The sequence below is a fragment of the Cornus florida genome, unplaced genomic scaffold (assembly GCF_030987335.1).
Source record: "Cornus florida cultivar Cherokee Brave unplaced genomic scaffold, ASM3098733v1 CherokeeBrave_3.0.0_Hap2_Chr09, whole genome shotgun sequence".
In the NCBI taxonomy this organism is placed as follows: Eukaryota; Viridiplantae; Streptophyta; class Magnoliopsida; order Cornales; family Cornaceae; genus Cornus; species Cornus florida.
Window position 1 is genome coordinate 82741637 of NW_026775579.1, and position 16394 is coordinate 82758030.

The 16394-nt window shown below is 32.5% G+C and overlaps 1 protein-coding gene across 1 annotated transcript; it reads right to left on the reverse strand.

The window, feature by feature from the left end:
• Positions 1-12027: 12027 nt before the first annotated feature.
• LOC132274679 (transcription factor MYB108-like) lies at positions 12028-14022 on the reverse strand. Its single transcript, XM_059776004.1, has 3 exons — positions 13732-14022; positions 13031-13160; positions 12028-12937 (listed from the first exon to the last, which is right to left on the reverse strand). The coding sequence occupies exons 1-3, from the start codon at positions 13907-13909 to the stop codon at positions 12334-12336; spliced, it is 912 nt and encodes a 303-aa protein (XP_059631987.1). The 5' UTR covers positions 13910-14022; the 3' UTR covers positions 12028-12333.
• Between the last annotated feature and the right edge of the window lie 2372 nt (positions 14023-16394).

Consider the following 16394-nt stretch of genomic DNA (forward strand, 5'->3'; position numbering starts at 1 on the left):
CATATGTTGTACAAGTACAAATCAATTGTTCATCATGTATCAATTTTTACTTCTTGATCAACACCGCTACACCTATATGATTTGCTAAATACCATGTCTGTTATTTGTATAAATGAGAGCCAAATATCAAAGCCTCCTCAATGTCAAGAGTTAAAATTCAAATTCACATTATTTAAATGATGATTGTGGAAACATAGATAACAAAACTATATCGTCCCACGTCGTCTTAAAAGGAGGGGGGAGGAGAGAGAAGTTGTTGAGAGGTACTAGTGTGGAAATCTCTTAATTGTATAGACCCATTAAAAAAAAAAAAAAAAAAAAAATTGTGAGCACTGGTAGAATAGTGTACAAAGGGTTTTGACAAACTTTAGGGCTCCTAATCTACAAAAAATTGCTAATACTTTTTTTTTGGGTAATTAAAAATGTGCACCAGCCTGGAATCGAACCCGGGTCTGTTCCGAAAAAATTGCAAATATTGGGCCGGCCTAGGCAGTGAATGCGCAGCGTAAAAGTCTGTTACAATTCTGTGTTTTGGGCCAAGATATCAGGCTAGACCAACCAAATAATATAGCCGGGTCATTTAGTGTACATGAAACAATCTGGACCGAAGTACTAACAAACACTTAGTTTGAAAATTTAATTAGAAAGGAAAAGAAATGAGACTCTTAGTTAATGGAAGAAAAGAGAAGAGATCGAGGATGGTTTTATTATGTACGTTCTTGTGTTTGGATAAGTTAGGAGGGTTGGAATAAAAAAAAATTGAGTAATAATCCTTGATCATGTTTGTGAATGATAGTATAGAACGAAGGAAAGATTTATTTTATTTCGTGAATGATGAATGCAAAATTACTTACTCTCTTATAGTCGTGTGCTTTTTGTGAGAGATGTTTTTTTTGTGTTGGTAATTTTCAATGTCAAAATATGGCCCAATGATGTAATTTTTTATTTATTTTGAGTTTTGAAGTCTGGAGCGGAACTATATGTGTAATCATATTTCAATTCGATGGGAACGCCTTTTAAAGAATGTGTGTTGAGTGAGAACACTTTGTTTTAATAGTATAGAATTGCAATTAGGGTTTTTAATAAAAAATAAATTGTCATATGGACCAATCCGACCCGTAGCTTTTTTTTCAACCGGTTTCACTTGGCCAGCATAAGAATATTAAACCAAAATTATAATTTGTTCAAGTCTAACTAGTGACACTTGTCATAATTCCTGAGTTTGAATTCTGAAAAGTCTAACCGGTCGCAATTTTTTCGATTGATTTTTTCTAACCACTTTTGAATTTCTTTTTTACACTTGGAACATCCTAAAACGTTTTAAAACCTCTTTCTAATTATTTTAAGGACTTAAGTACGTGTCTAATCTCCAACCTAATAAACTTTGAGGAAAAAACATAGAATTGATTTTTACACAATTGTTGGAGCTTTAAAACACAGATTTTGAGAACAGAATTCCTTTATAATTTAGTCATATAGTTGAAGGAAGGAATTAATCACTACTACGACAAATGACCTGACCTTTAACAGGTTGAAGCAAAAACAGAGTCAATTTTGGAGCTTTTTATAGCATATGCTCATCTTTAATTAGTACGATTTTGGTTCAATCATCAATGGATTTGATAATAAGGCATGTATTGCTTTATTCATATATATATATATATATACACAATACATATGGATGTCTGTGTGCCCTTGCTTTCGTATTATTACCCTACGTTCTAATAAATCTTTGTCAAGACCTACAGCAAAGTTGCATAGTTATAAACGGCTACTTATTTCATGCACCTAACAAGAAGCTGCATATGCAATAGTCCATCAACTTTATAATTATTTCTATTTAGAGATTATGAACGTTAGGAAACGAAACTATCAAATAATACATCATCATTTACCAAATTAAGTGGACAAATGAAATTTTTATGGCAAAATCTACATATTTATTGACAAATTTACTCATTATTTTCAACTTTTCTTTCCAATATTTTTACACCATAAAAATAAATAAATAAATAAAATAAAAATTGCATTCAAGCGTTGGACAATTACTTTAAACATTATATACCCTTTGTGCCCATATTTATAGACATGCATCAAATATATATATATATGTATGTATATTTGATATTTCTAGTTGTAACTCGAATCTTAGCCATGGTATGTAAAACTTCCAGAACTCACTAAATTTTCTAAAAAGTGGATAAGCATAAGCTGGAAGAACATGGTTTATTGCTAATTGTGGAACATCCATAATGAGCAATATTAATCCCTTTATTAATTAGTTACGGCTTGGAAAAAAACTTCTCAACATCTATGGCCATGCCCATCCCACCCAATTTCTTTTGTTACTGACTTCCAGAAAAGGCTTGAAAAATCAAAAGTTGTGGCATTTATATAATTAAATTCACTAAGAAAGAACTTCACGCAAGTGATGAATGAGAAAGCAATTAATTGAAGGAAATTAGTGAGAGAAAGCACATCAATCATCTTCTTAATTTATCATTAAAATGGTAAGTAACATTAATTGATGTATACATAGGTGATGTGAAGTGGAACCACATTGGCGCATGAACATTTTCTTCACCATGTGGTTGTCAATATATTCTCTACAAACATTCGGTTTCAATAGTTTTCTTGCACAACAAAATGGAATCCAGATAGAAAGTGAACCACTAAGATAACAATTATAGATAAGGGATTACGATAGTTAATGGCCAACATGATTTAATATTAATTAAGCAAGATAATAAATTGACATGCATATGAAAAAATGTTTTTTCTTTTCAAAAGTTATATGCAAAAATGTTTGTCAGTAGTAATCACCGGACCATTAGCTTATATGGTAAAATTTCTTCTTTTAAGTGAGTTCACGAATTCTATAATGAATATTTATGGGTATGTGCCCGCCCATTTACCGAATAAAACACAAAACAAAAAAATGAAAATTATTAGGAACTTCATCTTGTTGATGATTAGTTAGAGACTTAGAAAACTATCATTTTATTGGTTCTCTTATGGCCGCTATGGCTTAAGAGTTCAAGGATTGGTAGAGAGAGAAAGGGAAACTCTCATTTGAACTAAATATTTTTAGTAAGGTCCTGAACCTGTAACTTGTGTGATTTTTATTTTCTTTATTTATTATTGAGTTTAATTCATTTAGACTCCTGTGGTTAATTTGTCAATACTTTAAGGAGATTCCCATATTTAAAAATATTCAATCAGAGCCCCTGTCAAAGACATTATTGCTAGTGACCTAACAGTATCAGCGTCTTACTTTTCAAAGGAAAGTCAGGAGTTCAATCTCAACAGAGACAAATGTGTGTGAGTACCGACTAGGGGGGAAAATTGTCTATTTTACCCTTATTCATGAATTAATATTTTATTAACAAAATGCCCTCTTATATATATATATATTAATTACTCTTCTTCTTCCTCATCGTTGTTCACTGTTTCGAAGCTCATCAGAACTCGTCGTTGTTCACCGTTTCAAAGCTCACCAAAACTGTAACAAAACACAATTGACTTTCTCTCAAATCTTCAACATTCAGTACACAACACCAAAATTAAAATGCTCTCTCTTTATTATTCGCTGATGCTTTTCCGGTGGAAGCTACTAAAACTTTTTCGTTGGGTCCTGATGCACCGGTGATGATACATCAATGAAACTCACGGTTTGAACTGTAGCACACCTTTTTTCATTATAGTAAGTAAAGGTTGTAGCTGTCTTTTTACTTCTTTTCAGGGTAAATTGGGCATTTTTAGTAAATTTCTTCATCACAACAGCAAAAAAGGTCTTTGACCATGTTTGACCATTACATGAGGGGGGGAACTTGATGCGAATCAGATAAAGTAAAAGGTCTGACTGAAAATTTGCAAATGTAAGGGGTCTTCTTGAAACATTGACATCCATAGGGGGGACTAAATGAATTAAAGCCTTTATTTTTTGTTTTTTACTTTGTAAATTGAATCCAAAGGTTAAGGGGTTTTATTTATATATATATATATATATATAGTATCATTATTTTTTTATATATGCAACATTCAAGGTGTGTATATATATATACATGTATATATTTTAATTTTTTTAATTTTTGTTTAACATAGCAAAAAAACTAACTCACACATTTATTTTGCCTCTAATGTTGTGTTCGGTAGGAAGGAAGGAAGAGGTGTTTATAGGAAGAAAATAACTAATTTTCTTTGTTCGGTACAGATGATACAAGGAAAGAGAGAAGAATAGGAAGGATGGGTCTCCTGTACAAATTTTTATCCGCCCAAAAATAGGTGGAAGAAAAGAGGGAAGGCAAGTATACTATCATAGAAGTTTTAAATTAAGGGTAAAGTACACCGACACCTCTTGAGGTTTGCCATAAGGACAGTCATATACAAGTTGAGTCTTTTTTGGACAAAGACACCACATTGTCAAAAAATAAATCCAAACAAGCCCTTAAAATTATGAAAAGTCAATTTTGCCCTTCAATAATTTTAATTAATTTAAACTATAAAATGTCAAACTTTTAAATGACATATTTGCCTTTAGTATATCACCTCTCTTAACTTCTGTACATACTAGTCCCAAACAACCATCTCCATCACAGAAAACCTAGCAAATGAACAAACCAACCACCAAACCAACATTCCTTATCTCAATCCAACCACCAAACCCAAAACCTTTCATCGAATCATTCTCACTAAGGAGCGAAGCTTGTGGTGGTGTTAGCGCCGCCTCTGCTGTGAAACCCCCGGATTTTCGGATGCAAGTTGGCCAGGCTCACACCTAATTACTCGAGGATATCAAACCAATTAGAAATAAACGAACACAGAATACAATTAAGATAAACAGGAATAAATGAAAATTGCTAAAAGGAAACTAAAGTGATAATCCAATAATAAAAACCTCATAATAAATTTCCATTAATTAATAAATTCTTCTGATAACAATTGATCCTCCAAAATACAACTCGGGAATCCATACTGTGTGGACCCCTAGAAAATCCAACTAAAGACAAATTAAATTAAAAAGTAAATCCAAAGCTAAATACAAATAGCAGTCCTACGCAGTCGGAAGAATTAGTGACCAACTCTGCTTAGCACGAACAAGCTCTAAGACTGGAACCATCCGATACCTGAAAAATAATAGTGGGTCAGACCCATGAACAAGTTCTACTCTAACTACAATCCAAATAGAGACCCGATACGCAGATACATCCTAGATGTCTCAACCATATCTATATAGTCCGAAATATATATATATATATATATATATATATATATATATATATATATATATATATCCACACTACATGACTCTCACTGGAATAGAAGGCAACATGCAAAACGCACCTGGGTGGGCATGACTACCTAAGCCTAACAGGGTATACCTCAACCAACATAGCCAGTTACGTATCTTACTGCATATACGTTCCATAACCAACGATCCTGAGACTCAAGCTTATATCGCGATATCATAAATTATATATATAAATTCCCATCCAAAACCAATGTAGTGCCGCTCAACTGTTTGTTGCCAATGCACGACATATAATTAGGATTTAAATGTTTTAATCAAACCCCATTTCCTTCCTAATACAAAAATATAAACAACCATCCCATATGTCATTCGACTGTTTTAGTTGACAAATGTAAACAACCATCCAATATGTCGTTCAACTGTTTTAGTTGACAGGACATGCAACCATGTAGGATTTAACTGTTTTAGTTAATTCATTCCGTATGTATGAATAGGTAGGCATTAACGTTTTGATCTAATCCATCCCTAGTATGCCACCGTCCCATACCGGTGCATACAATGCATATGATCCATAAATGATGCAACACCTTAAACAGTACATCAAATAAAATCCACATAATCCATATAGTTGATAAAACATAATTTAAACAGTTCAACAACAAAAATCCAAAATAACATCCCTGCAATTGCTAAAACATTATTCATAGTTCAGCAAATAGAATCCAAAGCATTTAATCCATATAATTGCAGAACAGAGTTTAACAGTTCAACAATTAGAATCCAGAGTAAGCATAGACCAGGTCTGATAAATAAATGACCCTATTGCGCATCCACAACAAGATTTATAACCATGTTATATTCCGTTAAATCGCTAGGCACAATTTAAATCATTAAATCGTTTATAACCGTTAACAGTATACAAGATTAGTTAAACTTCCCTACTATTAAATCCACCGGCATAAAGACACTAATTATGTAATGTGAGTTTTAATACAGCATAATAACATGTTTAGAGTCTATGCTACAATCTGTTAAATTTTTAAAACAAGATTAAACAATTCAGTTATTCCTATCCGTTAAAGCGTGCAAAGTTGCTTATTTTTATACCGATCCTTCTATTTGCACTATTGAACAAATTATGCAATTAAAGAGTTTAAAGTCCCATAAAATTACATTTAAAATCCTCAGTATAGTCCTTGAAACAATCCATAATACCAAATATGTCCAAAACTGTGCCCAAAACTGTTCCGCAACGCGCCAAAATAAGGAGCCTGCTCTCAAAACCACAGAGCAGGCTCAATGGACCATGAAGCCTTGTCTTTTAAATCAAAGAGCCTTCTCTTTTATTAAAGAGCATTCTCTTTCAAATCAAGAGCCTTCTCTTTTATCAAAGAGCCTTCTCTTTCAAATCAAGAGCCTTCTCTTTTATCAAAGAGCCTCCTCTTTGCTAAAGGAGCCGCCTCTTTGCCTACTACGCGTCTTCTGCTTCATCTCTGGCAACTTCCGTTGATTCCGTTCATCTATGTTAAGGTCTCTAATGGTCTTAACAGTCTAATATATATCTAGTATCATCCCAGTCCCTTGTTTATAACAGTAGGAATTAATGCCACGATTAAAACAATACTAATTTGTTATGCTTTAAAAACAGACGACGAGCTTCCAAACTTGCAAGAATTATTTCAGACAAAATTAACATACAACAGATAATCAATTTAACATATATTACACATACAATATTTAATTAATGTCCCATTAAATTCATAGAGATCATCTAGGTATACACAAAACACAGGCCAAGGGGAGAGAGACAGAATAGAACTTGCCTGTGTGGTTTTTAAATCAAAACCTCGTCGCCGTCTTCCTAAGTTTTTCCGGCGATCGTGACTGCCGTCAAGGAATCCTCTGCTCCGGTTCTAACCCTCAAACAGCCCTAAACCTTCTTCCTTGGTCCAGCCTCTAAGCCACAACCGAAACCCTAACGGAAATCCCTCTGTTTGCCTCACAATCTCTCTGTATTTTCTCTCTATAACACTGTACGTGCCTAAGGTTTTTCCAGCCCTTTTGAAGACGTATAACAGTGTATATATAAGCACCAATAAAAACCTAAGTCCAATTCTAATAAGAGATGGAAAACCTAATCAATTCCTAGTCTAGTCGACCAACAAGTGAGACATAAAAAATTAAAACCCTATTTTAACATTACAATTAAAAAAACTAATAATTAAATCTGATTAACTTATTTAAATAAACTAACCAACCATTTAAACAATTAAAACTAATTTAATTCAATTAAAGAAAAAAAACTATACAATTAAATACCCAATTAAACAAACAATTCAATTAAATAACAATTAATCAATTAATACAAATAAACAGGCAAACACAATAACCAAATAAACACACAATCCAATTAAATAAAATAATTAATCAATTAAATATAAACATGAAATCACATAAACACATATCCACATAAGCACCTAATAAACAATAATTAAATTTCAATTAAGTCCTTTCTAAAATTATGGGTATTACATCTGCCGCGACCACTGTCGAAGTCGTGCCTGCATGATTTAGGGGTATATAGATATACACAGCCCATCTCTCTCTCCTTCACAACCCATTTACAGCCCATTTTCTCTCTCCTTCACAACCCATTTACATCCCATTTCTCTCTCATCTCTATGTTTATCTCTTTTCGTCCTCTTGTTACTCCAATGCCACCCACCATCGCCGCCGCCTCACCCCTTCTATCTCTCTCTACTCACCACCGTAATTTCCACGACTCCACCCTTACCACTTACCATCGCCGCCACCACCCACTTTCACCTCCACTACCTATGACAGTAATCCCCAATTTGGCCATTAAATTCTCAATCAGCTGGTGCGACAGCCGCTCTGAAAGTGAGATCGTGGTGGGTGTTGAGTTCGACAAGAACATCGAAACCTTCTACGGCTACTTTGCCACCATCATAGTTAATGAGGGTGACATTGGAGCCACCATCGCCGCCCTCGCCAAAACGGAAGACGAAATCGACCAAGCCAAATCAAAGGCCTCTAGTTTATCATCATCGATCATCTGATTCACCGGTGCGATTAATCCTTGTCAATAGCTCGCCGTCATCGCCACCGTTATATGTGTATGGATATATATATGTATATAAAAGAAAGAAAAAATGGAAGGATAAAGAGGTGATGGTTTGGTAGAATTTGTGTCGGTGATGTTGTGGGAAAAAGGGCAACTGATGTTAGGGCGGCAAGAGGAGGAAGAGAGAGAACAGAGAGAAGAGAAAAGGAAAGAAATGGGTTTGTGCATACTAAACCTAGATGAGGTTAAAAATGTAATTTTCACATTCAAATGGGTCAATATAAAAGTCAAAGGGCAACAATGTCAATTCAATACATGTTAGAGACTATTGGGGTGTGTTTGTTAACAATATCAAACTTGAGAGGGTGTTTTTGTCCAAAAATGACTCAAGTTGTATATGATTGGCCTTATGGAAAACCTCAGGGGGGTGTCGGTGTACTTTACCCTTAAATTAAATATTATCATAAATTATACAAATTTTAAATTACACTACTATCATCAATAAATTACAATATTAGAAATATTATTTGATAGAATAGTAAAAATAATTAAAACTTTATATTTCTTTCTCTCTTAACAAATATAGTAAATTATAAGCTTATTATTTTTTCTTCTATCCAATATCTTCCTTAAGAATATCTCATCCATCCCTTATTGTTTTTTCCATCTAATTTTTTCTTTTCAACCAAACAAAACGTAAAAGGACATGAATGCATTTATTTTAAAAGGTGAGAAAGTACATGCAACCTTTAATTAGGGCATCTCCAATGCAGTGCTAAAAGGGTTGCCAATTTTTAACTTTGCCAGAACTAATGTTATTTCAGAGAGAAAAAGAGAGAAGCGGGGGTTCAGATTTGGTATATATATATATATATATATAATTTCACCAAATAGGATTTAGTTTGCAAAACAAGAATCTGTACCTTGATTAGTTGATTTTAAAAAAATAAAAAAATAAAAAATAAAAGTTACCAGAGAAAGGTGGGCAAGCTTGAGAGTTGAGAGACGGCGGCTGAAGCTTGCGAGCGGCGAACCCTAACTGGAAAAACGAGCAATGGAAACTGAAATATATGAGTTTTGATTTTTTGAACAATTTGAAATCATATGCCGATATGGGTTTTGATATAGGTAATAGGTTTTCAACTTTTGATTCTTGCATAAAGATAGATAAACTAAAATATATAGGTTTTGAACTTTTGATTCTTGTTGATTTTGTAGTTTGCAGTTACACAGAGAGAAAAAGAAGGGGGGCAATTTCAGAGTTAGAGAACGATAATAGAAATGGAGGCGATTGGGGAAGCTGAAATGATTTGCCCTAAAAATATATATATTTTTAATAATAATATAATCTAATATATATAATATACATATATATATATATAATATAATACATATAAAAAGATATGGGTTTTGATTTTTTGATTTTCTTTTATATCATTTTATTTTATCTCTTTTTTCCTTTTGTGTTGTTTTTTTTTTTTTTTTTTTTTTTTTTTTTTTTGACCAGATATTTTAGATTTTTGCTTCTTTTTAATTAGGTTTAATTTTACTTTCCTTCTAATATCTGCAACTTGATTTAAAATATGCCTAATATTAATATTACCGATACAAATATGAATGGTGGGAATAGTAGTTGAAAAAGATTAATGATTATGTCAAAAAATAGTATTTTGTATGAAATAAAATTGTTAAAATGTAATATTTTGATACGGTAACACCTGACAAAATATAAATTTAACATGTACAAATTATTTTTTTTTTTTTTTTTTTATTTTTTTATTTTTTTATTTTTTTATTTTTTAGCATCAGAGGTGGTCTTATATACCCGTGGGACCGGTAAGGAGTGTATTTGGGCCCAGTCAGGTGTAATCAAGAAAGCTGAAGTTGGGCTATTCCAGGGTCCCATATATGGACATCAATCATTCCAAGCTAAGTCCTGTTAAAGTGGGCCCACACCAGGAAAGAACACTAACTATGAAATGAAAGTGTGAAAGGTAGAGAGGGAAAAGAAGAACAGAAAATGAACGTGTCAGTAAGAAGAGTCATGGACGAATAGTGGAGTCCAGTTGTAATTATATATCGACACTCACATAAACACACAGTCACACACACAATGCTAGCTATTCGAATATATATATATATGTATATATATATATATATATATATATAATATAGTTTTGGGGCCTACGTGGCGGCCAAAAAAAAAATCGAGAAACTTGTGGCGCAGCAAAGCACAGCAACGCTCTTTCAAGGGTTGCGGCTCTCAGTGCTTCAGTCTAGGAAGCCTAACCATATTACTACTACTGCTCACCTTTTCTAGACTCAACACGTGGAAGCTCCTCAACACCTCTCTCTCGTCTAGGACCACTTTGGTGGCTTTCCCTAAAAAAACTCTCTCTCTATCAATATACTATTTCAACACGTTTTCGTCACCTTTTTGTTCTCGTCACTTCAATATTCTTAATTACAAAAATATCCCTATAAATCTAAGATATATATATATATATATAAATATGTTCTTGCCACTTCAATATTCTTAATTACAAAAATATCCCTATAAATCTAAGATATATATACATTTATATATAACAATAATCACACCTTTGCCTAAAAAAAAAACTAATTTTTTTAAAAATCCAATTTAATGTTCAAAGAGACGGCTAAAGTAAACAACTATAAAGAGACAGAAGCAAAAACAAACAAACAAAAAAATAATAAAAAATAACAAAAACAAATGGATAAAAGTGTACATATATATATATATATATATATATATATATCTTTGTAAAAGAAAAAAAAAATAGAGTAAAAAAATTAGAGACAGAAAAAAAAAATGATGTTTAAAACATTTTGATACTTTGTCAATAATATACATCACATATCTATATATTTATAAAATATTTGATCGGATCCGTTATTGATGTTTAATTTATTTAAATAATAATTTATTATAATTGCACGGCATTTTGAAATATTATATTAAATTTTCAATTCATATTCAAATTATCATATGAATTCAAATACAATTGAGTTCAAAATTTATACGTCCGCCGACAATTCTAGTCTTCTAACTCATCTTATTCATGTATGATTTAATATTACATCTTAATCTATGTTTTGCTTTCAAATTTCATTTTAATAAGTTTGTTAAAAGAACAAAAACTTAACAAATCACATATTTATGTATCATGTTAACTTAATTTCTAATTGACCCGCATGAGAAACACAATTAGGGTACATAATCTAATAATCATATATTCTATACCAATTTAAGTTGATATGTTCCAATATCGATCTAATATTATATTAGTATACATGTGTTGTCCACTAAAGAGAGTTCCAAACTTTTGAAGGCAAAAATTTTTCCGTACAATAACAAATAAGCAAATAAAAAGAAATAAAAATCATAGAATATTAGTGGGTCACATGAGCTAAGAAGCCACTCACGTGGCAATCACTCCACTCGATTGGGTTACATTAATATAATATATAATTCTAAGTCCCTAAAAATCATTGCTTTGGCCTTGTGTTTTTGCTTGTGTTTTTGTTTTTGTTTTTATTTTTATTTTTTTTTGCTTTTCCAAGGACAGGAGTCTTTTGGATTGGTTCAGACCCCATAGACTATTTTACAACAATTCCGCAACAAAAGTGAACCTTAAAATAACATATTTAGGGCATAAAAAGCAGATAGTGGAACCAATTATTCACAGCTACAACAATATAATATTAACTTTAAAAGTACAAAAGTCAATTTCAAAGAATGATATCAGAAAGCAAATTACAAATTTACCCCCACACCCTCCAAGCGCAGAAAAAAAAAAAAAGAAAAAAAAAAAAGCACAAACATATTTAGACTTAATCCACAATTTGACCTCTCCTTCTCCACAAATTCTATTTGTGTCCTAAAATCATTCATTAATTTGTATAGTTTCTCAACAATATCTCTAGCTCTACAATAAAATTATGCCCCCTCTCTCCACATTTTTGGTTTGATTTTTCACATGGTAGTGTTGCTGAGCTGCTGTTGTAAGACCCAAATGTCCTCAACATTCCAAAGATTGTCCGGTATGTCCCTGCCGCCGTCAATCCACTGTTGGTTCTGCTCCATGGCTTGGAAATCCAACCCATGGTTAATGTAACCAGAGGGGCTGATTAGGGATTCTTGAAAACCCGCCTGATTAACTTGGTAATAATCCTGATTAACCTGGTTACCGTTGACCGGAAAATTGTAATAATCAGTCAGGTCAGACACCGGCGTGGTCCCGAACGAGTCTGACGATGCTGCCGTGCTGGAATTCTCCGGCGTGAAACCATGGTTGACCTGTACCATTCCGGTGGGTGGCAGAACCAATTGGTCGGCGGTGGTGTTGAGGTGGTAGGCGTTGGCGGTGGGGGCGGTGGCAGCTGTGGAGGATGCTCCGGCAGCCACCTGAATTCTCTCGACCAGCCTTGGCATCCAGAGGTAGCGCATGGTGTCCTTGAATTGCTTGCTGTTCACGTCACATTTGAGCTGCTTTGCGTGCTTTTGCACTCTAGTCCTCCAATAGTTCTTTATCTCATTATCAGTCCTACCCGGCAAGTGTTGTGCAATTTTCGACCACCTATATATAGAATTAGTCTCAAGTTCATATTAATAAATCAAAAATGAATTGGTATATTTATATATGTGTGATATTATGTATATATATGTATACCTATTGCCCCAACGAGAATGAAGCTCGAGAATGAGAAGTTGTTCCTCGAGGGTGATGTTCCCACGTCGGACGTCGGGCCGGAGATAGTTCAGCCACCTTAATCTGCAGCTCTTTCCGGTTCGATTGAGACCTGTTTCATTGAATTTTGATTTAATTAATTTCATAAATGCATGTAATAAATAATATTTAGTAAAGTTCTTGTAAGCTAGTTCCAGTAAAATTAATTTTTATTTTGGTTGCTTGATTTACTTTTATTTTTTTCCTTTATATGGTAAGGTTAAAGATATTTGTATACTACATATGGCTATATCTCATCATCAGCACCCAAGAGAATATAATTTGTGTAGTGCCGTGTATATGCTTTTGTTCTGTATATATTTGCTTTTGTTCTGTATATATTTGTTTATGGTTGTAAATAGCTCCCCCTTGCTATATATAAACTATAGAATATTTAGATGAGAAACACCGCAATAAGTTGAGAAAGAAATAAACAACTTTTGCACCTTTGGTTTATTGAAGCTTACGTTTCAAACTTGTTGTTTTGCAAATTTGTTGGTAGTAGAATTAGGAGTTCAAACCCTTGTCAACACGCATGTTATACTGCAGTGAACGATCTGGCTATTACAACACGCAAGTTGTAACAGCAAAGGATCCGAACACTAAAAATTAAACACGTATGTATAGATGTCTATAGATATTACCTGCACAACGAGCGAGAGAATTCCAGCGACCTTCGCCATGTTTGGAGATGTAATTGATGAGGGTGAAGTCTTCTTCAACCGTCCATGGACCTCTCCTCAGGCTCGGGTCCATCTCCTCCTTTTCACTTTGAATGGTTGCAGAATCACAAGCTCTACCTCCTCTACCTTTACCATCCATTCCAGGAAATAGGAGAGATTCTGATTGATTGATTCAAAAAGGCTTCGATTTGATGAGGGAGAGAGAGAGTTTTTTTAGAGAGAGAGAGAGAGAGAGAGAGAAATATGTAGAGAGAGATTGGATGGATTAGTACAAAAGGATAGAGAAGGTGGGGCTTTATATAGATGGATAAAGAGGTTTTAAACAAGGAAAGGTGGCAACAAGCCGCAAATGGGAACTTGGTTTTTTTGATAAATAATTTTAGTTAATATTTTATAGATTAAATTAACACTTCAACTTGTTTGTAATTATAACTAGTAAAAAATATATATTTATAACTTACAGTTCCGCAGACATGTTTCTATTTCTCTCCAAACTTGCCGTTTTACTTCTTGTACTACTACTGTTTTTGTGCATCAAACTTTGACTTATTTTTTCAAGGTATTTTTACTTACCCAAAAAAGAAAATGAAAAAATCATGTAGCTCAACACTTAAAATGTGAACATGTGTTATAATTTGATGGCTGAAAGTGTTGTAACTTGAAGTATTTTTTTTTTTTTTTTCCCCATTTTAAACAATGCCTCAACTATTTTTTTATCTGGTCAGTACTCACGCATTTTTGTAGGCACCATCAACTAATTTTTCAATGAGAATACCATAGATAAATACGTGATATGATTATGACACGATACGAGTATGTCGATAGGATAAATTTAAAAAAACAAAATAATAAAAATAGGATAAAATATAGCAAAGATACAACAATAAAAAATAGGAATTTTGTATATATATGTACAATAAATAAATTTTTGGGCAATTTTTTTTACTAATATAATATTATGAATCTAAATACAATTATTAACATGTTTTAAATAAAGATACAATTATTATATAAACATATGAATATATCTTAATACTTTTTTTTTTTTTAACTTTTCTTAATAATTATACATATTATGATATTATTGTTGAAAAAGTTACATTTTAATATTAAGAATGTGCTTTGATGTATATGAGAAATATTAAATACGTAGTCATCTGCGTTGTTCACTTCACTTCCTTTCTTTTCCTTTATTATTAGTAAGGTAGCTAGACTATTTCTTGGATACGTGCGTGTAAGAAATAAATATATATTTTTAAAATTATGAATGATGTATTGGACACATATCTGTGAGTATCTAAAGAGTGTCGCTATTTGATATGGATACAAAATGCGTACGACACTCATTTAGCAGTATTCATGCTTCCTAGCTGAGAAGTATGTCAAAAGTATCTATACGTGTAAGGAACAAAAAAATATTTTTAAAAATTATGGATACAATGAAGAAATATCGATACGTATCCATGAGTATACGAGGAGTTTCAGTATCTAATACAGATACAATATGAATACGTCACTCATGGAGAACTACATTCATGCTTCATAGCTGAGAAGTATATATCCGAGAAGTATTGGGTACGTGTGAAAAATAAAAAAATAGTTTTAAGTTAAAATTATGGATGCGTTGTGGAGGTATCAACTCGTATTTGAGGTGTGTTGGTACCTGATACGGACACGATACGGATACATCACACATAGAATTATCCGTGCTTTTAGTTGAAAGGTATTCGAGAAATATTGGATACTTGTAAAAAATTTTAAAATTATGAATACATTTTTCTAACTTATGGCTTTCTTGATTTTGTAATTGCAAATTATGTGTGCATTTATGATTGGATCATATCAGTAATCAGTAGGGACTAAGAATGCCCTACTCACCGGTGAGTAAACAAGTTTTGTCAGAAAAAAAAATATCTTAAAAATATCTACCAGTATTTGAGAAGAATCAATATCCCATATGAATACGCAACTTATGTAGAAATATTGATGCTTCCTAACTCTTCGAGTACTTCCTAACTATAACTAGCAATGAAGCGGGTGATCGTACATATATACTTTCTTGATTTTCAAAAGTATTTTTCTTATTGTTAAATAAGTTTTCGTGATAATGGAAGAGTGGATGCCTTGACTTCCTATTTCCGCTGACATATATTTCCAAAATTAAGGTTTTTTTTTTTTAATTAAATTCTAAACATACATTTTCCTTTGTAAATACTATTACAAACTGAGTTCATTTTCTATTTTATTTTTTTCCGGGAAAAAAGTACTAATGATCAATTTTTCTTTCTCTGTGTTCTTTCTATTTTTTTCCCAATTTTCTACATGGCTCTTATTTTCATTAATTTTATATTTCAAATCAATTTAGATTAATTTTGTCTCCTATTAAAGCTTATCACATGCCTTTGATTTAGTGACGGTATATGGGATATGCCAACAAAAAGCCAAGCAGGAACCACTAGTAATCAGAACAATTTATAAATTATTTATATATATATATATATATACGCACACACAGATATAAAAATATACATTTTGGTGAGTATAACAATTACTATATATTTTTGAAGTCATCCATCTACCGTCCGATTCTGTCATGCTTGGATATACATGAAGTGGATAATGAA